A 27,812-nucleotide genomic window follows, 5' to 3' on the forward strand; every position below is an offset into this window, starting at 1 on the left:
TTTAATAATCCCATCTTTGATTCCTTTTTCAAGCTCCGCTTCCCTAAAATCCTTAGAAACAACCTTGGTAACTTGGTTCTTGAGTTTCTCCCCCAAAACTTAATGAAGAATTTTACTGACATCCCATCCCACCCAAAGGTTTTATCATTTCCCATACGTTTTAAGGTAATAAAGCATTCTCGATGTTCAATAGGTCATTCAACACACCTAACATGATCATGGCACACAATTTGATTTACCCTTTCTAATATTTTCAGCCTAAAAAGTAACATGTGGTATGTATCCTTCTAATTCTCTCTCTATAGAACTCTTTAGTTGAACTTGCACTAGCTCTCAAAGAAATCGTATTTGTCAAATTTTATTAAATTTTGATTTTTATTTTCCAATTAATTTTGCCATTTTTTCCTTTGACACCTAAATTAAATGCAAGTGTGCACATACATGTACACACATGGATATTTCTCATTACTTTAAGCATATGAACCTCGTTAATTTTACTCAAAAAGGCTTTTTCTAATTTTTTTATGAGAGTTTTATTATCTTTTCCAATTAATTCTACCATTTTTCCCTTTGACCTAAATGCAAATCCTTTGTCCCACTCATATCTTTCCAAAGATCAGGGAAAGAATAGAAAAGATGCGATGTCCTTTGCTGTTTTTATGAGAATTTTACAAAGAATTTACACATTTACAATATTTAACACACTCAATTTATTATATTATTGGTAAGAAGGATCTTACACAACCCCCCCATGATGTTAGGCATAGAGACCTTGTTCTAAGTAATCCAATGTTGGGGCTTCTTAGTAAATCTTATTTCTCGAAAGAAAAGACTTCAAAAAGCTTAAGCTAGTGGAATTTTTGGATTCTACAACAAGAGAATGATAGAGTTGATCACAATAATTATGGCATAAAAGGGGAGGAGCACATAGTCCCAAATTTTTAATTTACTATATACTTTAGTGGCCACATCAAAGAGCAGAGGAGCCAAGACGGCACCCTTATCTTACATATCTCATCAAAGGGACAACCAACCATGGAGCCATTGATCATCATAAGATGAGAACAAGCACCTTTTCCGAGAGTGAAAACACATTGAGAAATCTACCTAGAAAATCCCATTTTTAACAAAACCTTGCTAAGAAAATACATTTTTACTTAAAGATAACAACCCATTCCTTCCTAACCAAGACATTCATGATATTGTCATAAATAGACCTTCACTTAATAAATCCAAATTGTCTCTTGCTCACACTATCTTGGAGAAGAGGGAGAGATGTTGATTGTAACCACCTTAGCAAGAATTTTATAAATAACATTAAGCAAGTGATGGGTGTGTGGCCATTTATGTGGTGGTAATGTGTGACTGTAGGCTAATAATGGGCCAAGCCACTTTTTCCCTCATTATTTAGGAGGGTTTTTCCCTGAGCATACACACTATTATGAGTGTGTGTGTGACCTTATCATGTCCCTTCATTTGTACTTCACTCATTGAGTGTTGTGCTTCTCTTTATCTATCCTTGCTTACTACATGTAGGTGTGGGTTGCTTCCTTTATCTCCACTCCAATAGGGTCTCCAATGCCCAAAGGAATCACAAGCAAGTTGATTAGGGATCAATTTAATAATTCCATCTTTGATTCCTTTTTCAAGCTCCGCTTCCCTAAAATCCTTAGAAACAATCTTGGTAACTTGGTTCTTGAGTTTCTCCCAAAACTTAATGAAGAGTTTTATTGACATCCCATCCCACCCAAAGGTTTTATCATTTCCCATAAGTTTTAAGGTAGTAAAGCATTCTTGATGTCCAATAGGTCATTCAACACACCTAACTTGATCATGGCACACAATTTGATTTACCCTTTCTAATATTTTCAGCCTAAAAACTATCATGTGGTATGTATCCTTCTAATTCTCTCTCTATAGAACTCTGTGCATACATACACCCAATGGCAACTGTAGACCTCTTTGCAGCACCCACAGTGTCTGCACAATCAATCTGTCTTCCTGCAGTTCTTAAAACAAAGTTCTGCAGAGAATCGATGACTTACCCGCAGTGCTCGAAATCGCCTGCTTTCTGAAAAACGGAGGTCGAAACGCGCCCGAAACGCGTTTAGCTTTACTCCCGCGAAGAAAGCTCCTCAATCAGAGACCGTTTGCCGGTGCCTCCCGTAGAGCTCCCGACAAGGGTGTAGTCACCAACACAATAGGGAAGAGTAGTTGAAGCTCTTACCCTCGTACCGCTTCCTGTGGTTCTCTTGCTTGCAGCTCAGCCCTTAGCACGAACCAGGCTCTGATACCATGAAAAGATGCAAGGGGGAAGAGAGCTTGAGCTCTTGTAAGCACACACACACACTCACAAAACCCTAATAGAGAACACACAAGGTGAGAGACTGAAAATCTTCTTCTTCTCTACTCAACACTCAACACCCATATACAAGAATAAGAGTACTCATAATATGAAAGATACTCAACCAATACATACATGGGTTCTCTATAGTGTGAACCCGACTAAATGAGCTGGCGCTATAACTATGCCAGTCTCTAGAATGGCTGTCACACAGCCTGTCATCCCACTGGCCGCATATCACCCAAGATCTCACCAACCATGCCAGTGGTGTAAGTGTGGGGCCTATCCCCAGGCGGGTCATTAGTGGCCATCGCCTCACTAGACGAGCTCGATATCTCAACAATATTGACCCGGTAGCTCAGCTTCGAACCCCGTGTTGGTCTTTTCTTTCTACTCACTGGGGATCCCGTTACACTTGCTTGTGTCACTCGGGGGTCTCTGTGGCTTCCGGATTGGATGTTTCTGAGGTCGACATCTGTACATTGAGAAAAAGGTCAATCCATAAACTGGTGGAGCCTTGTTGTTTTCTTTTCTCCCTTTTTTTGGGGCAATTTCAAACTTAATTTTGATGGAAAGTGTGTTAGTGGTGTGAGCAATTAACGGAGTATAAGTTATGTGACATGATAGGGTCCAAATTCTCATGATTGGGTTAAGCATCGTGAAAGTGCAAGTGTTAAGGAAAGTTTGTGAAAGTGGAGGCCGTGAAGGGTAATCCCATGAGATGGGGTAAACGCGTGAAGTTCAATTCCGTGAAAGTTAGTTACGTGAAATGGTGGAATTTTGTGAAAGTTAATTTCCTGAAATGGTGGAATTCCGTGAGATGCAGGTTTTTGGCTTTTAGTCGTGAAATTGCATGTGTTTGGCTTTTAGCCATGAACTTGCAGGTTTTAAGCGTAAACTAGTAAAGTTTTGTTTTTATTAATTTGATTTAGTGAATGCATGATGTTATTAAACTGCAGAGAGCGGGGTTTGTGCAAGGATAATAACGAAATACATTGTCGACAAAAGAGCAATCAATGATTACAGTTTTTGTAATTTTACAAAGAAAAGATTTAAAAACATGAAAGAAAAGAAAACGCAAAGGAAAGGCACCAGCTCCCGCCTCAAACCTATATGTGTCAATTTTGCACTCGAAGAAGTGAGGAGGAAGGCGATGAGAGGAAGGCTTGATGCTTGCGATGCGCACACGATGAACGATGAATGCAAAATGACGAAAGAGGAAGGATTTTTTATTTTATGGCATAATTGTCAAACTGGGCGGCTACTTTAATGAAGAATGCCACGTGTTTTCCTATGATTGGTCAAGAAAAAGTAACCAGTTCACGGCGTGAAGCCTTTAGGACCAGTTCACGGCATGAAGCCTTTAAGACCAATTCACGGCATGAAGCCTTTAAGACCAGTTCATGGCGTGAAGTCTTTTGGATCAGTTCACGGCATGAAGCCTTTAAGACGAGTTCACGGCGTGAAGCCTTTAAGACCAGTTCATGGCGTGAACCTTTTTGGACCATGCATGTGCAAGATTGATACCCTATATTTCCCTTCATGCTCAGATACTCAACCATGCATTCAAAGATTGGATGAAGTGAATGATACCCATTTTTACCTTGTATCCATATTTTGGGTAATGGATACCTTCATCTTTTTATTGCCATGGAAACCAAAGTGGTACTTTGGCACTTCTGGGCAGGCGTTTTAACTCCGTGTGAGAGAGTGCTTGATTCTTCCTGATTCTTCCCTCCACCCAACTGAACAGTGTTTCTACTGAGTCTTGTGGATTGGGGCTTGTATCAGTGTCTACTTATTGCACCTTCTTTTTCTTCTTTTCAATGTTCTTATCCAACTCTTTGATCGAGTTGGATTAATCTTATTGGCCTATAGGAACCTTAATTGGACCATAATCCAAAAATTTCAGAAAATCTTGACCCTTAGGCTAAGGTCTTTTAAATCATTTTTAATTGATTCCTAATGCACTTTGGAGAATTTATTTTGAACTTCTGTTTTAAGGAAATATATTTTTGATATTTGGAGAATTTTTTTATCCAAAAATATCTCAATATTGAATTATCTCTCTCTAGATATTTTCTCTCTCTAGGTCAAAATAGGGTAAAATAAGATCTTTCTTCTATTTCAGAGAGGGGAATAATTACAAGAACAGAAGGGGAGGTTCTTACACCTTTACACCTTAAAATTTGGAGGGAGGAATCTTACAATTGTGGTCGCCGCTTCATAGTCAGGAGGAGCTGGTACTCGGGGGTTAGCTGATGACACAGCCATGTTCTTGGAGGCCTCACACATGTTTATGTTCCTTCCGGGTGGGGGAAGAGTTTTGTTTGGCAGTAGGGGACCTCATTAATTGGTACAAATATGTTGGTTTTTGGATTAGCAACTCGTCGAGAGTTGCTTGGGATGCAGACCTTGGTTTTACTTGGATCAGTAGAGGATACACTGCTAGATATTTGGGATGCCAGTTCGGGTTGATATTTCTCCTGCACAATAGTTTTCTCCATACTCATGAGTATTCAGAAGAAGCTTCTTCATTGAAGCTCCAAGAGATTAGATTTAGCCTCTAGAGAATCGGTGTGGCTAATCAGGTATTGCTTGCCTCGGCTTTGGTTTATTGCCTCTTGTTGGTGTTTCTCTCATGCGTTCATTGGTCGATTGCAGAGGTTGATTTGTAGTTTTCTTTGGTCGGGTTTGGATGGCACCACAGACACACACGCTAAGGTAGCTTGCCTCACATTTATTCAAAGCCGAGGTGAAAGAGGGGTTTAATATTAGTGATCCGGATGTTTAGTGTAGGGCATTGCTTTGCAAACTTGTGGTGGTCAGAGGTTTCCTACCAAGCATTGAGCCTTGGAATGGTAGAGATTGGCTGCCTGCCGACACAACTTTTGTTCTCACGAATGCAGATATCAGGGCACCTTCTTCCCCTCTTATTGCAGATATCAGGGCACCTTCTTCCCCTCTTATTGCAGCCATTGTCAAAGCATGGAGAATCATGAGACCATTCTTACCGACAGAGGCTTCCTAGGTCTTTGGATGAGGCTGACTGACAACCTATTATGTGGAACGAGTTCATTAAGGGATGAGGCTAGTCGGCCACTTTTGGTGCATCTCATTACATGCAGGTTAGGATGGGAGAGATGTGCATACACAGTTCTTGCTTAGAAGACCTTTAAGAGTCTTCTGATGGATTGGAGAGCTGCATCCATTCAACATCTTAGGGGCTCTCGCGCATATGTATTGATCAGATTGATTCAGCTATACCGCATCAGTGGCTCTCTGGGACCTTTCATGGAGATTATCATCCGAGATGGTTGGGAGTTTTTTCGAGGACAGACATATCTCTGCAGGTCATTGCTCTCCCAAGCCAGGAGGCTATAGATTGCATCGTCTATTCTATCATGCCTGGAGAGAGATTGAGGAGATGTAACATGGAGGGGATCACCTAGATACTAGGCTTAGTCTAGTGAGGATTCTTGGTCGTTCAAGGAAGCACTGGTTCATTGATCCTTCTCCTAAGATAGTGACTCGTGGCTCTTGGTGTTTGTGGCTATATGGTGGCAGTCCTATCAAATATCTTCAATGAGATCCAGGCGAGTGGGAGTGGATTGATGCCTCTGATTCATTGAAAAGCCTTCGCTTTTTCAGTTTCATGGTCTGGAATGCCAAGCTTCTCATCACTTGAGAGATGCATAGGATCCCTACTCTCAGGCCTCATTGGGAGAGTTATAACAACTCTCCAGTGATATAGTGCATATATTGGCATAGGCTTAGCCATTCATACAGAAGGAGCCAGATCTCTCATTTATTTTTACATGGTGGTCTCCCCACTAATCAGTAGAGATCAATTTTCGGTGTAGCACCTATCTGCCCAAGATGTGCGACAAATTATGAGATTGTACAGCATTGTTTATGGGGATGCAGCACTGCACAACATATTTGGGTTCTTGTAAAATCCCGGCATGTCTTCTCCTTCCCACCAGCCAGCCCCACGCTTATCGCTATCCCACCAGCCAGCCCCATGCTTATCGCTATCATCAGGGGGTGTGTTGGACTCCTCGTCGTTTTCTTCCCCACCATGCATGCTGCGTAGATAATTGCCTTATCTTCTCTTCCACTGACCTGCCACCACGATTCCTTCTGCCATCCATGGCCACGTTGTCTCCCTCCTTACGTAAACATTGGTGCTTGATTATTTTCTTTCACGTGTATACGCTCCAACCCCTATTAAGCCAGCCCCCCTTGCCTCTTAGTTGGTAACACTCGCCCCCTCTCTCGTCCTCTCATTACTCTTCCTCGCCAGCCACCTGCTCTGTAGCTCACTCTCCCATCTCTCTTCACCAGTTCGCAACCTCTACTCACCTTTTGTCAACCCACTCGTAGAGGAGCAGTAGTGCCTCACTCCTTTTCCCACCTTCGCTCTCACTCCCAGGCGACACTTACACGCTAGCCACCTCTCGGTTCCTTCTTCATACATTCTGGCACAACCCATTTTGTCTCATGATTCCTAACAGCTATTTCCCCTTCACAATGTTTCCCTTTGCACCTCACACCTTATCATCAAGGCTATGTCTCCATCATCTTGACCACTACCTCTCGTTTCTTGGCAGTCTCACACCCAACAAACTCTTCACATTGTTTTAGGTGATTCCGTCTCCGTCATACATCTTTAGCTATCCCTTCTATCGTCCGTTTTTCATGCCATGATGTCACCTCATGAGTGAACTATCTTCTCGCCTCAATCACCTTAGACATCTCGTTGTTCTTGGACCTCACGGCTTCCATTAGTCAACATCCTCTCTATCCACGTGCTCCCATGCCTTAGCCCACAGGGCCATCTCAACACCTCTTGGCCTCCTCTCACATAACATGGCTCTCGGGGCAACAATTTATCTCATGAGCTTTACCTTCCGTTCAATCGCCACCTCTCATCTTATTACAACTACCACTTCCTAACCTCACACCCACCACCCATCTCTAGGCAGCAATACAGAAAGACTAGGCAATGTAATCGGAGAAGACAAAATTATGTTCCAAGCTCAAGGTAGACAGTGAGAGGCAGTCGACCATGCGTAGCGATGAGACGAGCTCGTTCTCGACGATGCAAGATGGGTTTGTAAAGGATAAGGTACGAGATGGGGTGATGCACGAAAAGACAAGATAAAAGATAGATTATGCCCAAGCAAAACATAATGTGAATGTGGATTATCAGAGCTACTATTTGGATTCAGGTTAGCCATCCTCTTTTTCTCTTTGTTTCTATTCATAACTATAGGTAAGTCGATCTTAACTCAAAATATTTTAGTTCACTACTTGGGATCTTAGTTTAGAGACTAGTTTTGTTAATGAGGACTTGAGCTAATTGAGGGCTTGAGCTAGACGAAATGATAAGAAACGTGATTTCCACCCTCGTTAATCGTCTTGCGTTATGACCAAATTTGAAATAATGATACAAAATTTATCTATCCATCACATGATAGGATTTGCTTCCTTCCATGAGTTGATATGAATTCCTAAGATCTAAGATTTAGTTTGGTAATGCTAGTGTTTTCAACTATGTCTCCAGTTGATTTGACTACTAGGATAAGATCTTAATTATTAACCACTGATTTAAAATTTTAGGATTGTTTTTTATAGAAAGATGACTGCTCTTTTAATAGAAAGGTGATTACCTTATGTGGAATTGTTTATGTCAGTGTCATAAAGATATTGACAAAACATGGTCTCAAAAAAAGGGTGAAGGATGATGATGACAAATTTGTGAACTGGGAAACTTCCCCTAGGGCAACCATTCCGACAAGATCGATTTCGGGTAATCATTTGATGTGATCTGTTTAGTGATCGATCTGGGGCCCCCACCTAGGGCAACCGAATCTAGAAATATTTGGAATAGAGGTTGAGGCAACCGCCTTCGTTGGGTGACCCACCACAAGGCGGGGCGAGGGTTCTTTCTAGTAGTTACAAGCTTGAGCTAGAAAGGTCTTCTATAGCAAGAAGAAGGTGAAGGGGACACTTCTCATTTTACTATGCGAGTGATTTTTTGCCATGATGGTTGTAAACTCTAGATTGTTTTATGACTCGGTGAGCCAAGGGATTGGAGAGATGACTGAAACTCGAGACGTCGAGGGTTTGAAATTATAGTTGTTCTTATAATAAATTTCTTTATGTGTGTGGGCTGACCTGATTGGAAAAGAATGTATTCATTAAAGGGATAAAGAAACTTGTGCACAAGGATAAATAAATGAATCATGTTGTAGCTTGCATCAGTGAAACAATGTGCCTAGTAATTTAGGTAAACCTCATAGATGAACGATTCTAGTCACTGGGAAACAGGTGGTTAGGTGGACCTGATGAGTCAAGTGTTTCCTTTACAAGAGACTAGAAACCGAAAAGAGATCCTTGACATTTTAGGTAGGATGGAGATCACTTATAAATCAGATCATCCAAGAGAGGCACTAATGAGATAACTCTCACAATGGGTTAGGATTGATCTAATTGAGTGAGGTGCCTCCTTGTCCTTGGTGACGGGATGGGTGGTATCTTACAATTCTATAGCCCAACTTATGGGCAAATTGAGTAGCTGCGCCATGCATGTTACTTAGGGGGGCAGTTACTTGGCTTTCCTAGTCTAGTCCGCAGCTTTTCTACAAGGGCAATTTTATAGACACTGCTATTTTCATTCATATAGGTCTTGCCTAGCATGGTTTGTTGCAAGATGTCCCTTACTCACATTATACACCCCCTAGACAGAGAATTGACACCAGTTGGGAGATTTTTACCAGTATTACAACATGGCAAATTTATGCACGGAGGCTATTGAGGATGTCTAGATTTTTGACTCTCAGTGCATTAGCACTATATGGGGTGATATCATCCATACTCTCATGGTTACTTGGGCTCGTATTCAAGGGTCCTTATCATAAATACAATGTGCATAGGCAAAGCACATTGTATTTATGTAGGAGTGGGACCATGGCATTTTCTTTTCCTCTAGCGATACCTCACATATATTATCTTATGGGATAATTTGGGCTCAAGATTGTTGCTTTGCTAACATCACTTATTCAAAGACAATCTCATTTTAAGAATTCATTTAAAGTGGTTGTGTGGGCATTCTCTATATAAACTTCTTTTATCTATAGCCTGCATGTATAAGTGAGTGTAATCTCGTCGGTATTTTCACTTATTGAAATCTCTTTCTTTAGAGTTCAACAAGTTTATCTTGTTGTATTCGGATTAAGAAAATTTGGATTCTTCCTTTGTTGGCATTTCTTTCTCTAGTTTCATACTTTAGGTGATTTATACAATCAACTTGATGGTTTACGGATGGACATATGTGACTCATCGAGACGTTGATGACTCTCTATGTTGATATGGATAACTCGGGACGCCGATAATACCATGTGCAGATGTGGGTACATTGTGCCACCGATGGATACCTGGTTCCTGCTGTTATAATGCCATGTTTTCCTACTTTATTCCGAATGGTTTACAACGAGGAAATTACTTTCAGTATGAATTCCTTTGATCATCCACAGTCTGATAGGGGCAAACAGAGCGTATGAATCAGATTGTAAAGGATATGCTTCGTGTATATGTCTCTGGAAAAGCATCAAATTGGAAAAAATATATTTCAATGATGGAATTTGCCTATAATAGTTTTAAACATACGGCTATTGGTTTTAGTCCGTTCATGCTTATGTATGGGTATCAACCTAGGGCACTTATTGATGTTAGTCTTAAGGACATCGAGCTTGATGCATCGAGGGATTTCTTCCGTGATATGCAAGAAATGCTGACCGAAGCTTGGGATTCTATTAGGAGTGCTCAGGATAGGGCACAGTTTTATGCTGATAGAGGACATCTCGGTCTTTTTAACTAGGAGCGTTGGTTTATTTAAAAGTTCCTAAAGATTTTTAGACTTTGTCAAAAGGAAAATGCTCGAATTTATCTCCAAGATATTGTGGTCCATCTCGATTTATACATCGGATTGGCACGGTTGCGTATGAACTTAAACTACCTCCACTTGTTAGAGTTCATCCAGTCTTTCATATCAATAGATTGAAAGGGAAACTAGGAGGTGAGGATAACATAGTTACTCCTTATTAAGAACTCGTTGAAGTCGAAGAATTATCCTATGTTCCACATGAACCTAATAAGGTACTTGAATTCAGGGAAAGGAAACTTTGTAGTTGACTAATCCCTGAGGTTAAAATCAGGTGGAAAGATAGGCAAATAGAGGTTTCGACTTGGGAGTTGGTTGAGATTGTTCAGCGCGCAGTTCTCCTTCTTTTCATTGCAAGAGTGGAATGTTTTGAGAGAGAGAAAGTATGTTATATGCACATTATGTGTGCATATACTAGGAGGCTAACCCACATTAGGCTTGTGAGCATGGGAGCATGGGAACAAGCTCTAGTAGAGCATGGGTTAGGACTAACCTTAAGGGTTAAGGTTAGGGTCAGGCATCCACAGGTCACACATGGGAAATGGAGAGTCAAGAGTCACTTGAGGGCCCTCCTATATAACAGGGGCATGGGGCACACTCAAAGGAGGCCAAGGCTATGTTATCTTGGGGCTTAGGCTATGTTATGCTCTCTTGTGTAGAGGATCATAACTACTCACCTACCATTTCACACTATAGCTACATGCTACTAGATTGGAGTTATACCTCTTGATGGTATGGGACATCAAGGTAAAGGTATGATGTATTTCATTATAATTCATGTGTGCATCCCTTGGGCTCGAGGGTGGTCAGGTGGATGAGTTTATGCCTGATTTATGCATGTATATGCATAACAATTATCTAGAAAGATCTTAGGGTTTTAACATAAAGGGCATCCCTGCTATACTGAGTGAGAGATTTGAAACCGCTCTCCTCTATCTCCGCAAGCAAGCACACTACTGTGGGCATCACGATACATGCATGAAACTCCCTTGATCCATCTCTAAGAAAAATCCATATAGCTAAGAGTACCTACCCTTAAGGAAGTCTCAATCCACTCTATCATAGGCCTTCTCAAAATCCAAAAGCAGAATGGCTAAAGGCTGATTACTCGCTTTGGCCTATTCCATGGCTTCCCAAAATGAGAAAATGTTATCAAAGATGCTCCTTCCGTGTAAGAATCCATTCTGAGTATCATGAATGAAATCTTGAAAAATTGGCTGCAATCTAATGCTCGCTGCCTTAGCAAGAACCTTATATGCAGTCCCAAGTAAGGTGATAGGTCTCCCCTGTCCAATCAAGGTGTTATCCCCACTCTTAGGAATAAGGAAGATAAGCCCCTTAGTGAGGGAAGAAGGCATAGAACATGTCTCCCACATCTTGTGAGAGCCGATGTGATCTCTTTCCTAATCTCATCCCAAAAAGTAATGAAAAAAACAGGGGAGAGATCATCCTTCCATGGCACTTACCATGAGGTAAGGCATGAAGAGAGTGATTGAACTCCTGCATAGAAAAAGGGGCATCCAGAACGGCACACATCTCCTCGGTAATCAAATGTGGTAATGTATTCCAAACCTACCTCTGTGCCTTGTGTATTAAGTTAGAATGAGGCTCAACACTAAGAAGCTGGTGATAGAAATCAATGGCAATCTATCTAACCACCATAAGAGGATTTGAATGAAGAGTGCCATGTGAATCCTATAGAGCTGCTTGACACTATCTCTGGCATGAGATGGGCCGTGAGTAGCAAAGAAGTGTTTGTTGCATTGAGGTTGCATCTGCCACCCATCTAGGTCCAAAAGGATTCCTAGGCATGGTAGCAGTACTCCGCATGCTGCTCAAGATAGTGATGAGTTTGCCCTAACAATACATAAAGAGTTTGCAACCCAGTGAGCATGAGGGTGTTTCTTGTGCTTTCTTTGTAAGGCAACCAATCTATGTCTAATAGCCCTTTCTAAATCCAAGGCTTCTTGCCTCTAGAAGGGCACACATATGATAAAAGTTGCTAATATCATAGAGAGCAGAGGCTAGGCTTTGCGAGACCTGCGAGAAATCACGAGATCTCCAAATATCAATCATCTAACGTGATAGCTCTGCATCTAAGAACAAATGATGAGAGATCCGTACATGAGGTGCTGATCCATGGCAACTCGGATCTCTAATGCATAAAACCACTAGACAATGATCCGATTTTGAAGTGCCTACAGCAATAAAAGCATGGCCCCCTCTGTCAAGCACTCAATCATCCACATAAAATCGGTCTAATCGTGCATAAACACATCCTGCATCCCTTATCCTGTTAGACGAAGAGTGGATGGTTTCCTTAGAATGTCATCCTCATGCCAACAATCTCTACCATGAATGGAGGGTATAAACCTCTCCCAAGATGCAAGAGGATGCACCAAGCCCTCATGTCCACCTCTTTTATCCATTGGCATCTCAACCATGTTAAAATCCCCATCAATAATCCAATGGTCAGCATGATGCATCAACGCAGACAGTGAGAGATTTCCAAAAGACAATTCTCTCACCTCTATGGTTAGGAGCAAAGAGGTTAAGAATACCAATACGTGTAACACCCTGCACATAGAGGTTAAGAATACCAATACGTGTAACACCCTGCACATAAGAAGGATCCATTGTGCTCTCGCAAAAAGTAAAACGACACCATGTCCAATGACGCAAGGCAAAACCACAGCTAAAATAGAAATATAAACATCACCTTTGGTACCTATGGGTGGCGATCAAAAGGTGTGTCCCAAGAGAAGCTTGCCTGATCTCCCACATTGGCTAGCATCAAGTTATGCTCTTGCAAGAGCAATACATCCATAGGTCTACCTGTAAATGTGCAGCTGAGTTTTCACAATCTATTTTTGCCGACGCGAAAAAAACCCCCCAAGACCTTGAATATTCCATGAGACAATCCTCACAAGGACTCAGAGTAGGAACGACCAGATCTCTTCGTCTCGATGAAGGACCCCGTTTGGAGATGGAGGTACGTCTCACATAGGTAAGGGAGGGAAAATCTAACGATGCCTCTCTTTCCCACTCTGGGGAAAAGCTAGGGCTAGGGTCCTCAAAATTGGAGAGGTACCATGACAATGCGACTATGCAACATCATCCTCAAGGATGTAATCATCTTGTAATTGTAATGCAACATCCTCCTACAAGGGATCCAAATCCCGTGCCTACATAGCCTCATCCTCCACATCCTGTGTGGAAGATTTGCAAAAGGGCTGGGGTGCTCCTCTAGGGGTACGGATGAAGGGGTAGGTGTACGGGGGTCCGAGGGTGCTTGCCATCTCTAACCACAACCCAACGATGTGTGGTCTTTTGGGGCACAGGGGCAATTCGAGTCTCGGTAACTGCACGAGGCATCTGCTAGGTAGGACCACGTCGCCTCCTAGTGTGGTCTCTCGATTTGGGACAATCTCTAGCAATGTGGCCATGTCGATGACAAATCTGACACAGGTGAAGTCTGCCTGCTGCTACTACTGCAATCTCCATCCTATGGCGAAAATGAGAGCCGTCAGATCTTTGAAGCATGGTATGATCCTTAGTAATCGATGCATCAGGAACAAGCATAAAAACCCAGGGTACACCATTAGAAGTGGCGGTAACAGCCATGGAAGTTGAGGCAGAGAGCCCATAAGGGCCGATATCTCTAAAACCTGGCCAAAAGATCCCCCTATGAAAGCTGACAATCTCCAACAAGACTGAGGAAGAGCAGGAAACCAGAATGAGACCGTGGTAAGGCGTTAATCCTCCACCACTGGATGAAAGCCCACGTGGGACTGAAAGAAGAAGATCTTTCTAGGGCCAAGAGGAAAGGGGCTGCTAGCCAACACCTAAGAAGTAGCTTTTAGAGAAAGAAAGTCCACCTGGAAGAAGCCTCGACCTAGTAGACGTGTATCCTGGAAGTGCACAATCAGCTCCGAAGAGGGAGAGCTGTTAGAAGCCATTTCACGAGCTTGTGAGTGAGAGGGGTGGGAGCCATAAACCCTCGTGTGATAAGGGTGGTTTGGACCTCAATGTCAATGTCGTGTTGGAGAGAGGTGAGCTCCTCTTGCAAAAAATTGATGATTCTCCTTACCTGTGGGGGTGAAGATGGATTGGCTATGACGGAAGCCATAAGGCCAATCAAAGGTGGGTGGCCAACTTGAATCCGAATAAAACAACTATTGAAGGAATAGGAAGGGAAGAGAGGGAGACAGAGGCAATAGGAACATCGGTGGGGGGCAGAGGCGGGGTGTAGCAAGGGAGAAGTGGGGGTAGTGGGGACAACTGGGCAGAGGCGGGGGGCAGTAGGGCAGGGTTAGCAGTAGCGCGAGCTCATAAGTATTGCCGTACTGTTAACTTTGTGGAAAACCTTGGCTTCACCAATGATTGCTTGTTGGGTGTGCAAAACAACTATAGTTGGGTGTGCAAAACAACTATAGTTGGGATTACACATAAAGTACATCAAAGTCGATGAGTGTGTTGGGTCGAGTTTGTGTAGCTGCCGGTTGGTTCCTAGTATGAGCATTTAGGGATGAGAGATGTTAGTCCTCATTGTGAGAATTTGGGGCCGAGACTCGAACCTGGTTCCGATTGGAGACCCCCAAGTGGCCGAGTCTCCCTGATCTCAAAGAAGCCCAAGAGGTTGAGTACCCATCTCTCACAACCCCAAAAAACAAGGAGCCCAAGAGGTTGAGTACCCATCTCTCACAACCCCAAAAAACAAGGGACAAAATGTGACAAAGTTCAAGACTTTCACATGGTCATAAAGTACATTTCCCGCTATCCACATTCAAACGTTGAGACGTTGTTTTCACGGAAGGAGGTTGTTTCTCCACAGCGCGCTTTCATGGAGCCTCTCCTTCATAGCAGGCCACAACCTCATACAAGCTCACGGGCTCAAACTGCTCCACATTCATGGACATCGTACTGCCGTCGGCATACTTAATGGTGGAATGTGCATCGGTATGTCACTCTTGATCGCCCACCAATGTCTCTTTCTGTACAAATCGGCTACCCCTCATGTTCTTAGCTTTTTGACTTGTGATTTCACAAGATTTTCGGAGAAATCGTGTGGGAAAATTCAAGGGATGCGGGGTAGGGCGCGTGGAGAGGGGCGGTTGTGCGGGAAAATTTAGGGGAGGGGGCGGCCAACTGGGGCAGAAGGTGCAGTTGGTAAAGCCTTTAGGTCTATGTCAATATATGCATCCCGAGCGTAACCATTACGAAATTCTTTCAAGCTGACTTCATGTGGGTTTTCAAACTTAGGGTTCAGAATCCGATGTTGGGACAATGGCATAGGCATCCCTAGAGCTCATGCTTCAGTCTACAGAATGCAATTTTACATGCATTTGGAGCTTGCCAGGGCTTTGCCTTGAGCTCAGCTATATAGGGTTTTCCATCGGTTTCGGTTTCAGCCTATATCCATGCAATCAATTTACCTAAATCATATCCAGCGTCCCTTGCAATGGTCTTTTACTTACATGGATTTTACATTGGTTTGCGAGATTTCACGTTTTTTTACTATGCTAACCATGAGGCATGAGCTTACCAGAATGGGTTTCACTTGGGTATTGAAACTTTCTGTATTTGGTTTTATCTATGCTTTGGGCTTATCCAAAGATGTTCTGTAGGGGGTTGTAGGCTTCATTGGGTTCATGGGCGCTTTCATCATGCAAGCTTTGCTGTTTTTCTGGTTTGGCATAATGCAATCACAGGCAGGAAGAGACGGGCTTCTCCATTCTAATGCAACCATTGCAATAGATGCTAGAGAGATGCATGCCTTGCTAGATTTCAGAGAGACTTTGCAAGTGCAAGATGATGTTTGGCCGAGTAATACAAACCCCTGCACCAGATGGCTAGGAATTCATTGCAGAGGAGGACATGTAGTTTCACTTTCTCTCTCTGATATGAGGCATCAAGCTACTACAGTAGCCAATGGCTCAGTTTTGTTAGGTTCTGCAGTGCAAGTTCTTCTCAAACTGCCCTTTCTGAGAAGCTTCAATGCATCAGGATTTTTACTTCAAGGAAGCTTGCCTGGTTCATTTGGTGAGCTTGCCCAGCTCAAGGCATTGGATTTAACGGCAACATGTCTGCATGGCTCCATTCCTGCCTCACTTGGCCTTCTCACTAAACTCAAGTTTCTCTCTTTGGCTGAGAACAATCTCACAGGTTCCATATCTCCTGCATTGGATGCACTTTGCAACCTCCAGCATCTAAACCTTTCCTTCAATCTCTTTACAGGTTCTCTTCCTTCCACATTAATCGCAAGTGCTTCTCAGCTTGTGTCGATCGACCTATCTCACAACAGTTTCGGAGGTAGCATACCCCCTCCTGTAGGATGGCTAGTGAACCTGCAACACCTAGCTTTGGGGCACAACTTCTTGCAAGGCAATCTACCACTTCAACATCTAAACTGGACACACTTAGAATATCTAGAGGTTTCCAACAACCAGCTATGGGGCTCTATCTCAACTGCCATCTCTCACCTGAAGAGTCTCTCCTACTTAAACCTTGAACACAATCACTTAACTGGACCCATCCCCTCCACAATTTCACACTGCACAAAACTTAAAGTTCTACTCTTAGGTCATAACATGCTCAACCATGGCCTTCCTTTGCCCTTGACCACCTTGACCAATCTTGTTGTTTTGTCATTATCTTTCAATAATCTGACCGGTTATCTGCCATCCAGAATCTTCACATTGCCGAAACTGACAAGCTTAGAGCTATCTCACAACCTTTTCTTCGGCTCACTTCTCTTGCAAGAAAGACGCCCAAGGAAGGTACAGATCTTTGATATTTCATATAATTTTCTTCATGGTGACATACCAAGCGGCTTCTTCTCAGTTGAGAGTATGGCAAAAAACTGTTTTCATGGTGCCCCAGAACAGCACAGTCTAAAAGCTTGCTTGCTGTTTTACAGTAGAAATGGGCTCCCTTGGCATGATATGCTACCTAAAAGCATCTTACCAAATGGTAGTAGTGTCTCTACTCAAGGTACTCAAGGCCAAGCTCATAGAAGTAAACATGTAATAGTTATCTTAGGCTGTGCTACTGGAGGAGCCTTTCTACTTGCAAGTGCTGGAGCCTGCGTTCTTTGCTGTGAAAGATACAAACATGATCTGGAATTGGATGTAAGAGTCCAGATGGGAGAAGCCGACCCTGAGAGGGTTTCAAATTTGGATAAAGGATTGCATGCTTTCAATAATAGCTTCTTGGGGGAAGCATTCTCTCTTGATACTCTGCACCATTCCACCAGTGGCTTCAGCCGTTCACAGATGATTGCAAATGGTCAGTCGGGGGACTTTTACAAAGGCACCTTAGATGGGGGCGTTGATGTGGTTGTGAAGAGGATACACACCACCAAGATGATGGAGCTCTATCGGAAGGAAGTGGAAATCTTCAGGAAAGCTTCCCACACGAGGCTTATCGCAGTGTTGGGCCATTGCATGGATGCACCAGATGAGAAGTTTCTAGTATACAAATACATGCCTTTTGGAGACCTTGCATCTGCCCTGCAAACAAAGGGGTTGCCCAGTGAACAGGATAAGTCCAGCCAGCGAACACCTCTAGATTGGATAACTAGACTTAAGATTGCAATTGGCATGGCAGAAGGGTTGGCTTACTTGCATCACGAGTGTTCTCCTCCTATTGTACACAGGTGACGCACCAGTTTTTTCATCTAGAATTTCATGTGGATAAATTTCCCCCGCTTTCAAGCTCAAATGGAAGAAAAATAAGTTTGAAACTAGTTTCTTAGTCTTGGAAATTGTGCTTTGATACCAATATTAGGAAGCTGCATGCAGGCACCCAGTTTGCTTGAGCAAGCATCTGAAAACTAGTTGTGATTTTTGTTTGTCTTGGCTGCGTCTGCTTTGGTCTTTTGCTCCGTCGTGCCCTTGGGATTCGGAATTTTCATCCTTTAGATATAATTTTTTGTGTGGTAATTTGTACGAGAAAACGTGTGGTGTACTAGGATCTTTTATAGCACAAAAGTTTGAAGTCAAATTGTACATCAATAAAGATAGAGAACATTCCTGTATTATTGATGTGATACAATATATAGCAAAGTTCCTCACCTCTGTGCTTTGGTGAAAGGGAGCTTTAGTGGCTGATCTAGAAGTGTTTGGATGGGGGCTGTATGCTAGTAGAATCTAGGGTCTTGGGGCCCATTTTAGGATAGGGTGTGCCAAGAGTAAAGTCTATATACTCCATGCAGATAATGTAGCATGTAGCCTATTTGATAGTGTACCAATTCTAATCTGCATCTCTAAACCATCTTGCCTCCTAGGCCACCATCCCGTGTGAATATGGGGATGCTGGAGCACCCAGGTTGCTCAACCACGGCTACTCCTCATAATGGGGGGCCGTACAAACATGAACTAGTTGGTCATAGTCACAGGGGACGGACTGTTGGAACGGAGGGACGCTGGGTCGGGACGGTTCAGCAACGGGGACGGCAGGAGGGGACGGTCGGACGTCCCCCTAGAGGCGTCCCTCACAAGGGACAGTGAAGGGGACGGCAGTAGGAACGGGGACGGCTGGGAGCCGTTGCGCGTAGTCAGACGACTGGTTTTTTTTTGCCGTTTCTAGCCGTTTGCCTTGGCTGTTTCTAGCCGTTTGGCGAGGCCTTGAGCCTTTGAGGCTTGGGCCTTGAGGCTTGGGCCTTGGGCCTTGGCCCTTGCCTCTCTCTTGCCTTTAGGCTTGAGCCTTGGGGCCTTGGGCCTTGGGCCTTGGGCCTTGCCTCTCTCTCTCTCTCGTCTTGCCCTTGCCTCTCTCTCTTGCCTATCTAATATCTATATAAGAACAAGGCTACAAGGCTACAAGCACACACACACCCCTTCAAGTGTTCAAAGTTCAAGCAACTCTCTCTCTCAACTTTCAAGTCTCAAGCCTCAAGCCTCAAGCTACACTCTATGAGTGTATCTACTCTCTCTAGTCTCTCTTCCTCAAGCTTCTTCTAACTTAGTAACTTCCAACTTCCAAGCTTCTCACACAAAGCTCTACTCTCTACTATCTAGACTCTCTCTCTCTCTCTCTCTCTCTCTCTCTCTCTCTCTCTCTCTCATTGCTCAAGGCTCAAGCCATCTTCAACCATAGCATCCTCCTCAACTGTCAATGCCTTCACTCTTTGATTGGCGTATTTTGTTAATATGACTCAAAAGCTTACCATTTTAGTGTAAATTTGTGCTCATTTTGATGTACTTCCAAAGTAGAATAAGTGTGGAGTAGAAAAACTTTAAAAAAAAAGTATTTTTTGAGTGCCGTTCCCTCCCCCCGTCCCCGTTCCCTACTTTTGGCCGTCCCCCGTCCCGTCCCCCGTTACCGTCCCCCGTCCCTTGTGACTATGTAGTTGGTGCCTAGACAATACAATATGAGGGTGGGGCATTGATATCCAACATAAATTACCCCTCTCTTTCAAGCTCAAGTGAAAGAAAATCCAAGTAAAAAACCATCTGCTTAGTTTCAGAAATGTGTGTTGATACTTCTCCACTTGTTTACTGTTGAAACTATGAGAGAATGAGATGATTTTTGCAAGGGGCTGCTTATGTATGATCATTTGCCCTTATGATGCTGTCGGCTTGTTTATTATGCTCACTATCGCTGAAAATAAGCATTAAATGCCATTGCTTCACACATGTGGGACTGGCTGCTCCTGCTGTTGGCCAACAGGCCTGCCAACTGGCTGCTGGCCATGCTGCCCCCTAGGTAACACTAGGTGGCCCTTGGTTGGCCTCCCTTGGTGGCCTTTGGGCAACTAGGCTGGCCTTTAGGCTTGCCTAAAGCCTTGACTAATCAATGCTTCCACATGCTATGGACTCCTATGCTAGGATGATGTACTGACTGTTCTCCAAGTGGGTTAAGTGAGAGACTTTGACACTTAAGGCTTGGAAAGACCTATGTAGATTGTGCTTGACATGCCTGTGGACTAGGGCTCACAATGGGATCACATTCGAGCCGACGCCCATTGTGGGTAGGGCAATTCCTCTCCGGAAACCCGCCGGGTTTGCAGAGTTTTTAGTGGGTGAGCCTAACGGCAAGTCCCACAGTACCTGGGCTCCTTCGGGAGTTCTTGGTCGCTGTCATGCCCAGTTAATGGGTCTTCCGAGGTCATGCCTTAAGGAAGTAGCGAAACTGCTCTCACGACCGAGACGACGAAGCTAATGACAAAAGCGTTTCTCTGCTCGAGTCTTAGAGATGAGCGTGCTCGTCTCTGACCCCGGCTCGAAAAACAAAAACAAAAAACAATGGGATCACAATTTATGATAAATAATCCTTAATGAGAGACTTTGACACTTGAGGCTTGGAAAGACCGACGTAGATCGTGCTTGACATGCTCTTGGACTAGGGCTCACAATGGGGTCACAACTTATGATAAGTAATCCTTAATGCTATACAAATGTAACACTAATGATGAGCCAGTGTGTCATTTGGCACCTCAGTGCATGGGTGCATGTGACATTCCCTCTTGCCTAGCTTGGCGGTAGTTGCATGGCCTCCAAATAGTTTGCCAATATTTGTGACTACTCTTGGAAGAACTCCTTGTCAATAGTGCATGGGTGCATGTGGCATTCCCTCTTGCCTAGCTTGGCGGTAGTTGCATGGCCTCCAAATAGTTTGCCAATATTTGTGACTACTCTTGGAAGAACTCCTTGTCAACAGCTTTGTGAGTGCCTCGATCTCTAAACTTGTAGAACTGTCTGAGTCTTCGATCGGAACGTGCTGTAGAAAGCAGACCTTGCTGCCCAGCACACTAGGCTTTGGGACACTAACTACGTCACAGGTTCACTCTATGGCAGATTGCAGTATGCCTCCAAGAGTTGCTACTTGACGTGTGGCTACATTGCCCCGCTCAACTACCCTCTCACACACACACATTGGGAAGACACTATTGTTAGGAATAGTGCATCTCGATGTTATGAGGCTTACCCTATTTATTGGGTATTTTATCCATTTTCTCCTTGTGTAGTAAGTTGTGAGGTTGTTAGCCTGTTTATAGAGGTAGTCAGCCTGTTTATAGAGGTAGTCAGCCAGTTCACATATTCACTATATAAGGCAGCTCCTCATATTCACTTGTATCCAATCCGTGCACTTTGTTCAACACTACTTGCTGGCTATTGCCATTGTAAAGCTTCTTGCTATTATAAAAGGTGATCTTGTCCACAAGCTCTCTCTATCACCTTTGCTCTCTCTCTCTCTCTCTCGTTTTGTCTATGCTTCGGCCTTGCATGCTCCAACATGTTATCAATCGCTTAGGTGGTGCCTGCTGCATTCTACATTGCGACTGTTTCTCCCCCTTCCAACTTTTGCGTTTCCTAGATTTTACAACAATAGCTGCGTTTTTTGGAGCTCACACCAAGTGGTTGCGTTTTTTGGAGCTCAGACCAACTGGCTGTGGTTTCTGCGGTTCAAAATTGTGGTTGCGTTTTTTTTCTGGAGATCAAACAGTGGCTGAGATTTCTCATCATAGCTGTGTTTTCTTCCTCCTGGAAGCTTCTCACATTTGCGTTTTCCTCTTCAGGTTGCCTTGCTCCTATGCTTGGTTCCCAAGCATCATTTACAAGCTTCTGTTGGCTGCATTTTTGCTTCTACATGCATTTTCAAGAGTTGTGTGAGATCTAAAGGTAGTTTTTACAGTGTGGACTGCAGTGGAAGGTGTTTTCTCGTGTGGTGCATCTCGACAAGCGGCCTCAACATCTTTGCTTCTTCCCCGGCCTCCCCTCCCTCTGGTTGGGTGTTTTCGGTGAGTTTTGGTGGATTGTTTTGTTGCTGTCCAGCCTCTTTCTCTCTCAGATTTGAGAGGGGGCTGATAGGTCTTGGTACCTTGCTTTGTTGGAGAGTGCTCGAGACGGGTCTTAGAGTGCTGAGATTTGTGTACTTTAATGGCTAGCTGGACGGAACCAACTATGCCCATTGGAAGTTGAATATGTGGATCTAGTTCATCCATAAGGGTTTGTGGGAGATTGTTTAGGGCATTGAGAAGAAGCTTGAGCATCCTCAAAACTCAAGGAGGTGGACCCAAGATCAAGAGGACGAATTCCTTGTGGAATTACAAGATTGAGAGAATTGTGTGTGGACCATTACAAAGGAGGTCTCATTGGTCATTCAAACTCTTACCAGAGCTCATCAAGTATGGTCCAAATTGGAGGATCTCTTTGCTCGAGATTCGTCGTTGAGGACAGTTACTTTGCAAGGGCAACTCTACGGTTTGTTATTTCGTGTGGCAGCTCTATGGAGTCGTTCCACATGAAGGCCAAGGTTATCTATGACCAGTTACTGGCAATGGGTGTTGCTTTGTCCTCTACTCAATTGGCTGCACTTATCCTCACCGAGCTTCCCCTGGAGTATGATGTGGTTTTTTGAGCTTTGCGGTACCAGGTCAGAATCACTCAACTGGATTTTGATGACCTTATCTCCCTACTCTTGGAGGAAGAGTCCGTCCTCGTTTCTCAAGTAAGATAAAAGTGTCTCTTAATAGTTTTGATCAAGCACTTACTTCAGTTCAAAAGAAAGGTCGGAGTCGTTGCTTCTTATATGGGAAGAGAGGATATCTGTCCAAGGATTGTTTGTCTAAGAAGAAGGACAAGACCAAGGGCAAGTCTTCCTACAGATACTTCTAGTAACACATCTAGGGCTCCCAAGGTGCTTCCGGCTCGGGAAGGCCAAGATGGTGTACTTCTCTAGTATAAATGCAGTTTTCCCTATGTGCTTCCAGCCAGAGGAGGAATGTGGATGGGAGACGGGATTGGTAGCAGCTCCATTTTTTGGTGCATGGGAATCGTGAGTCGGAGTTCCAAGCATTAAAAATCTGGTAGGACATGGTCATCTTTGGTGTAGCAGAGATTATGGACAAGATCTGTTTTGAGTTCATTGTTCGAGGCTTTTGGGACGTGATTTGTTTACAATCCATTGTTGGGGATTATGAGCGCGATGTGTCCGACAACTCATCATCTTATTCTTGGAGTTCACTACACACTTGTGTAGGAATTTGGCGCCAAGCAAAGTTCCTTGTTCGTGGTGGCATTTTTTGTTTTGAGGAAACAAGTTGGCGTTTGCTCTCTTCGAGGTGATTCCGGTATGTGCAATATTGGAGGATCCATGGTTGCATCTTCATCAACTTATCTTCTTTAGACTCTTGCACACCATGAGTTGCAGAGGGGGTGTTAGAAATAGTGCATCTCAATGTTATGAGGCTTACCCTATTTATTGGATATTTTATCCATTTTCTCCTTGTGTAGTAAGATGTGAGGTTGTCGGACTGTTTATAGAGGCAGTCGGTCAGTTTACATATTCACTATATAAGTCAGCTCCTCATATTCGCTTGTTGTATCCAATCCCTGCACTTTGTTCAATACTACTTGTTGGCTGTTGCCATTGTAAAGCTTCTTACTATTATAAAAGGTGATCTTGTCCACAAGCTCTCTCTATCTTCTTTGCTCCCTCTCGCTCTCTCTCGTTTTGTCTATGCTTCTGCCTGTGCATACTCCAACAACTATGCTCAATGTGCACCCAAGAGACGGTGACCACATGCAATTGCAGAGGAGAGAGACACAATTACATAGACAATGAAGATCAAGAACAATTGCATTCATTCATTTCATGCCCTTGGCAATCCCAAGTTTGCTCATTTGTACAAGTGGTTCAACCACCATGCAAGTAGGTGCATGTTGGGTAGGTGCATTGTGCTGGAGAAGTGTTCGCCATTGAACGTGGAGTGGGATTCCTTGTGTAGCCTACCAATATTAGAGACACACGTGTAACCTGACACTTGATTGCCAATATTAGGGACGTGTCGGTGCAACTTGCCACCAATTACCAATGTTAGGAACGCGCCACTTGCTCCTCCAAGATAAGAGATGGACCTGCCATGGAGCCCATGTGGCCGACGAAGACATTGGTTGTGGGTGGGTACTTTCATCGATGAATCACCAGCTTGGAGTGTCACTTGTCATGACAGTTGGACGGTTGGCACTTGTCTGTTGGGTGGACGGCTGGCACTAGTCAGTTGGATGGCTAGTACTTGTCAACTGGATATCAAGCTAGGCAATCTGACTGGCCATTAATGGATTCACTGTTTCGGTGAATGCAATCGAGAAGAGATACTCGAGGAGACAATTCACGCGCATTCTCTTCCACCATAGGGTGATCAGGTGGTACATAATGCAAAAAGAATAGAGCCAAGGCGACATGAAATAAAAGAACTATATCTTCTTCTTGAAATTCATGTTGGCGATGTTTGGTAGCTGTTCATTGATATTGTTCTTGAACTCGAATCATGTAATCTTTGAACTTGAAGAATAATGTCTTGCATTTCTTGAACTTGAAGAATAATGTCTTGCATTTCTTGAACTAACTGATCCACTAATGTCACCTTGTGTTGAAGAACAAAGTTTGATGGCACAAGTGGTGTATGACCATAAGCGGCTTGAAAAGGAGTCATACCAATCGCTATATGGTGAGAATTGTTATAAGCAAATTCCACCAATGGTGAATAATCTTTCCAAGATGCTAAGCGAGACTGAATATAATGTCTGAGCATCTCTTTAAGTAATTGTTTAACTCTGTCAGTTTGTCGATCTATTCGTGGATGATATGTTGAAGTGAATAGTAAATTTGTGCCAAGTGAATTGAAAAGTGAAGTCCAAAAATGTTATGTAAACTTAGGATCTCGATTTGAACCAATGGACTTTGGCAATCCATGTATCTTGAAAATATACTAAAGAAATAATGAAGTAATATATGGAGCTTGAGTTGTCTTCTTGCATGGTATAAAATGTGCCATCTTGGACAATCTACAGCCTTGTTGGATGCTTGATTTACTTGTGCAATACGAGACCATACATTCAGTAGGGGGTGTCCCAACTGAGCAAATTAATCCAAAAATGGTCTGAAGAGATCATTCATGAGACTGATAAAAGCTGCTAGGGTATCGGCTAATCTAAAAGGCATGACCAAATACTCATAATGTCTATATTTTGTGCGAAAGGCGGTCTTGTGGTCATCACCTTCATGATTACGGATCTGATGATATCATGACTTTAAATCAATTATTGAAAATACTTCGGCATCAAGCAATTGATCAAACCATTCATCAATCCGAGGGAGAGGTATTTACGACATTCAGGACTCGTACATTTTGTGTACTGTATCCGCCTTGTACTTAACGTCCTTAACCACCCTGCCCTTTCTTGCATCCCAAGGGACAGGTGACAAAAACTAATGCAGCCAAAGAGTGTCCAGTTAACTTAATGCGTTTGAGCCTCACATTTTTCTCCGGTTGCTGTATTTTTATTTTGTACGTTTAAATACACAATTACTTGTTGGCATTTTTTTCAGCATTAAAAAATCCGTCTATTTCTTATTTACATCAGCTTTTGTTTACAGGAATGTCAAGGCAAGCAGCATTCTTTTAGATGAAAAATTTGAAGTGAGGCTTTGTAGTCTGAGTGGTGCTGGCATAGGGGAAGATGAAGCTCCACATCCTAGGCTAATTTCATGCCTTCTAGGCCTTTCTCGGTAAGTGCTCATTCTCTTATGCATAAATTAGCACATAACTTTCTTATTAATATAGGATCAAAACAAAATCCTATGATGTTTGAGAAACTGTGGGATTTAAAGGCTTACAAGAGTCTTTGATCCCCATAAGTTAACCTTATCAAAACCAAAGAAGGCCCCTCATCGAGGCTTTTAGAGTCGCTGTAGGATAGGCTTCAACTTCCACACTTAATGGAAATAATAGCCTTTTTAACAACCCATTGATTATGTGAATAAGTTCTTCAAGGTGATCTCTGCACGTGCACGTGCATGTGTCTCCTGTTTTTCTTGAATTTTGCCTAGTTTTGATTCAGCTCTTTTACTGTGGCATCGGATGCATGCGTGAAACAAACATGTGTCCTCTGCATTCTCAGTCCAACTCTTGCAGATTTTGTTTCTTGAGGGATTTTATCCAAAGATGAGCTCAGTTTTGAGGCTAATTTAATTTTGGAGTGTCAAGGCTAAGGCATTTGCACCAAGCTTGCATAATTTGGGGCACTTTGGTCTGGGCGCCATCTGAGTAGTGCAACACCAGCGCTGCCATTCAGTATTAACTAGGGTTGAGATCGATATCTCTCTTTGTGCACCATGACATGACTTCACATAGGCTCTCTCTTGATGCACGACCACCATTGCATTGCTACGGAGTAACGACACCGGCAATAAGTTGCCATTGTATTGTATCAAATGCTTTTTCTATGTCTCTGCATTATGAGTACATATTGTTGAGTATATTTCACATATTCAATGCCAATGTAAGCATTGGCATATTCCAGAATGCTAGAAAAATTCTACCGTCAAGACATCCCAGCCTGGGGATTTCCATTTGCCCAAATTGTGTAGTACATGTTGTAGTTCTTTCATGGTGAATTCAACCTCCAAATAAGATGCTTGTTGCGGGGACACAATTCTATTTACATTGTGAAGCAACAGGTGCCACACATCAATAATTCATTGAGTAGGTTCATTGGGGGTTGCAAAAAGGTCACTGAAGTAGCCATAAACCTTCCTTTCTAGTTGTTGCCTATTGTCAATCCAACAACCATCTTGATTCTTAACTTTGTGAATGCATTGCAAAGTCCTGGAAGCATGTAAGCTCTTGAAAAATCCTTTAGACAAGCAACCTGTGTCTTTTAGAGGGTTTTGTCTTGACTTGATCTGCTGCTTTTGCAGCTTTCTTTCATCGTTTCTCTTAAGACAAATGCTTACTTGCATCAATGTCTTGCTTTGAATCATCAAGATTTCTTTGATGACTACATTGAGTGAGTTGTTAAGCCATGAATTTTGCATGCTTCACTCTACCTTTCTCTTCTCCCAAGAACCATTTACCATAATAAAAAATAACAGCTTGCATGGAGTGGCGAATCTGTACAAGCCATGTCAATGTCAACAAACATATGCATCTTCAAGGGTTGCATTGCATGAGTCACCAAATCAACAAAAATTTGATGCTTTAGATAGCTATTGTTGATCAGCAATAGCCTCTTTTGTGGGAGTGGGACATCCATTATTGACATGCCAAAATACAACATTATCCACATTGAGTAGTCTATGGACATTTTGCATGTGAAAGTATCATATTGATGTGCATTCAACATGTACCATTTGTCTAGATGAGCCCAATAGTTAGTAGTAGCATTGTGATGAAAAGTGTTTATGAGGTATACAGAAGTAACCACAGCTTCTCCCCAAAACGCGGGGGGAAGACCAGAATGATGCAATAAAGATCTCGCATTTCCTTCACGGTCCGATTTTTCCTCTCAACTATTCCATTCTGTTGAGGAGTATAAGGAACTGTTGTTTGCTGTTGAATACCTTTCGATGCAAGAAAAATTGTAGAGTGAGATTGATTCTCAACCATGGCTATCCAAGTCCTGAAATTGGTAAAAGCATCAGACTTCTGAGCCAAAAAACATACCCACACTTTTCGAGTAAAATCATCCACCAAAAGCATGAAGTACTTAGTCCCTTCAAGGGACTCAACCTCCA

At 43.0% G+C, this 27,812-nt stretch overlaps 1 protein-coding gene across 2 annotated transcripts in view; it reads left to right on the forward strand.

The window, feature by feature from the left end:
* Nucleotides 1-16,086: 16,086 nt before the first annotated feature.
* Nucleotides 16,087-27,812, forward strand: part of LOC147624492 (uncharacterized) — a 38,941-nt gene continuing 27,215 nt past the window's right edge. For both annotated transcript variants that reach the window (XM_086819500.1, XM_086819501.1), the window contains exons 1-2: nt 16,087-17,949; nt 25,674-25,805. In XM_086819500.1, the coding sequence (XP_086675626.1) occupies nt 16,196-17,949; nt 25,674-25,805 (1,886 nt within the window). In that variant the 5' untranslated portion in view covers nt 16,087-16,195. The remainder of the gene's footprint in view (nt 17,950-25,673; nt 25,806-27,812) is intronic.

The sequence above is a fragment of the Cibotium barometz genome, chromosome 25 (assembly GCF_041138505.1).
Source record: "Cibotium barometz isolate CiBa-2024 chromosome 25, ASM4113850v1, whole genome shotgun sequence".
Classification (NCBI taxonomy): domain Eukaryota; kingdom Viridiplantae; phylum Streptophyta; class Polypodiopsida; order Cyatheales; family Cibotiaceae; genus Cibotium; species Cibotium barometz.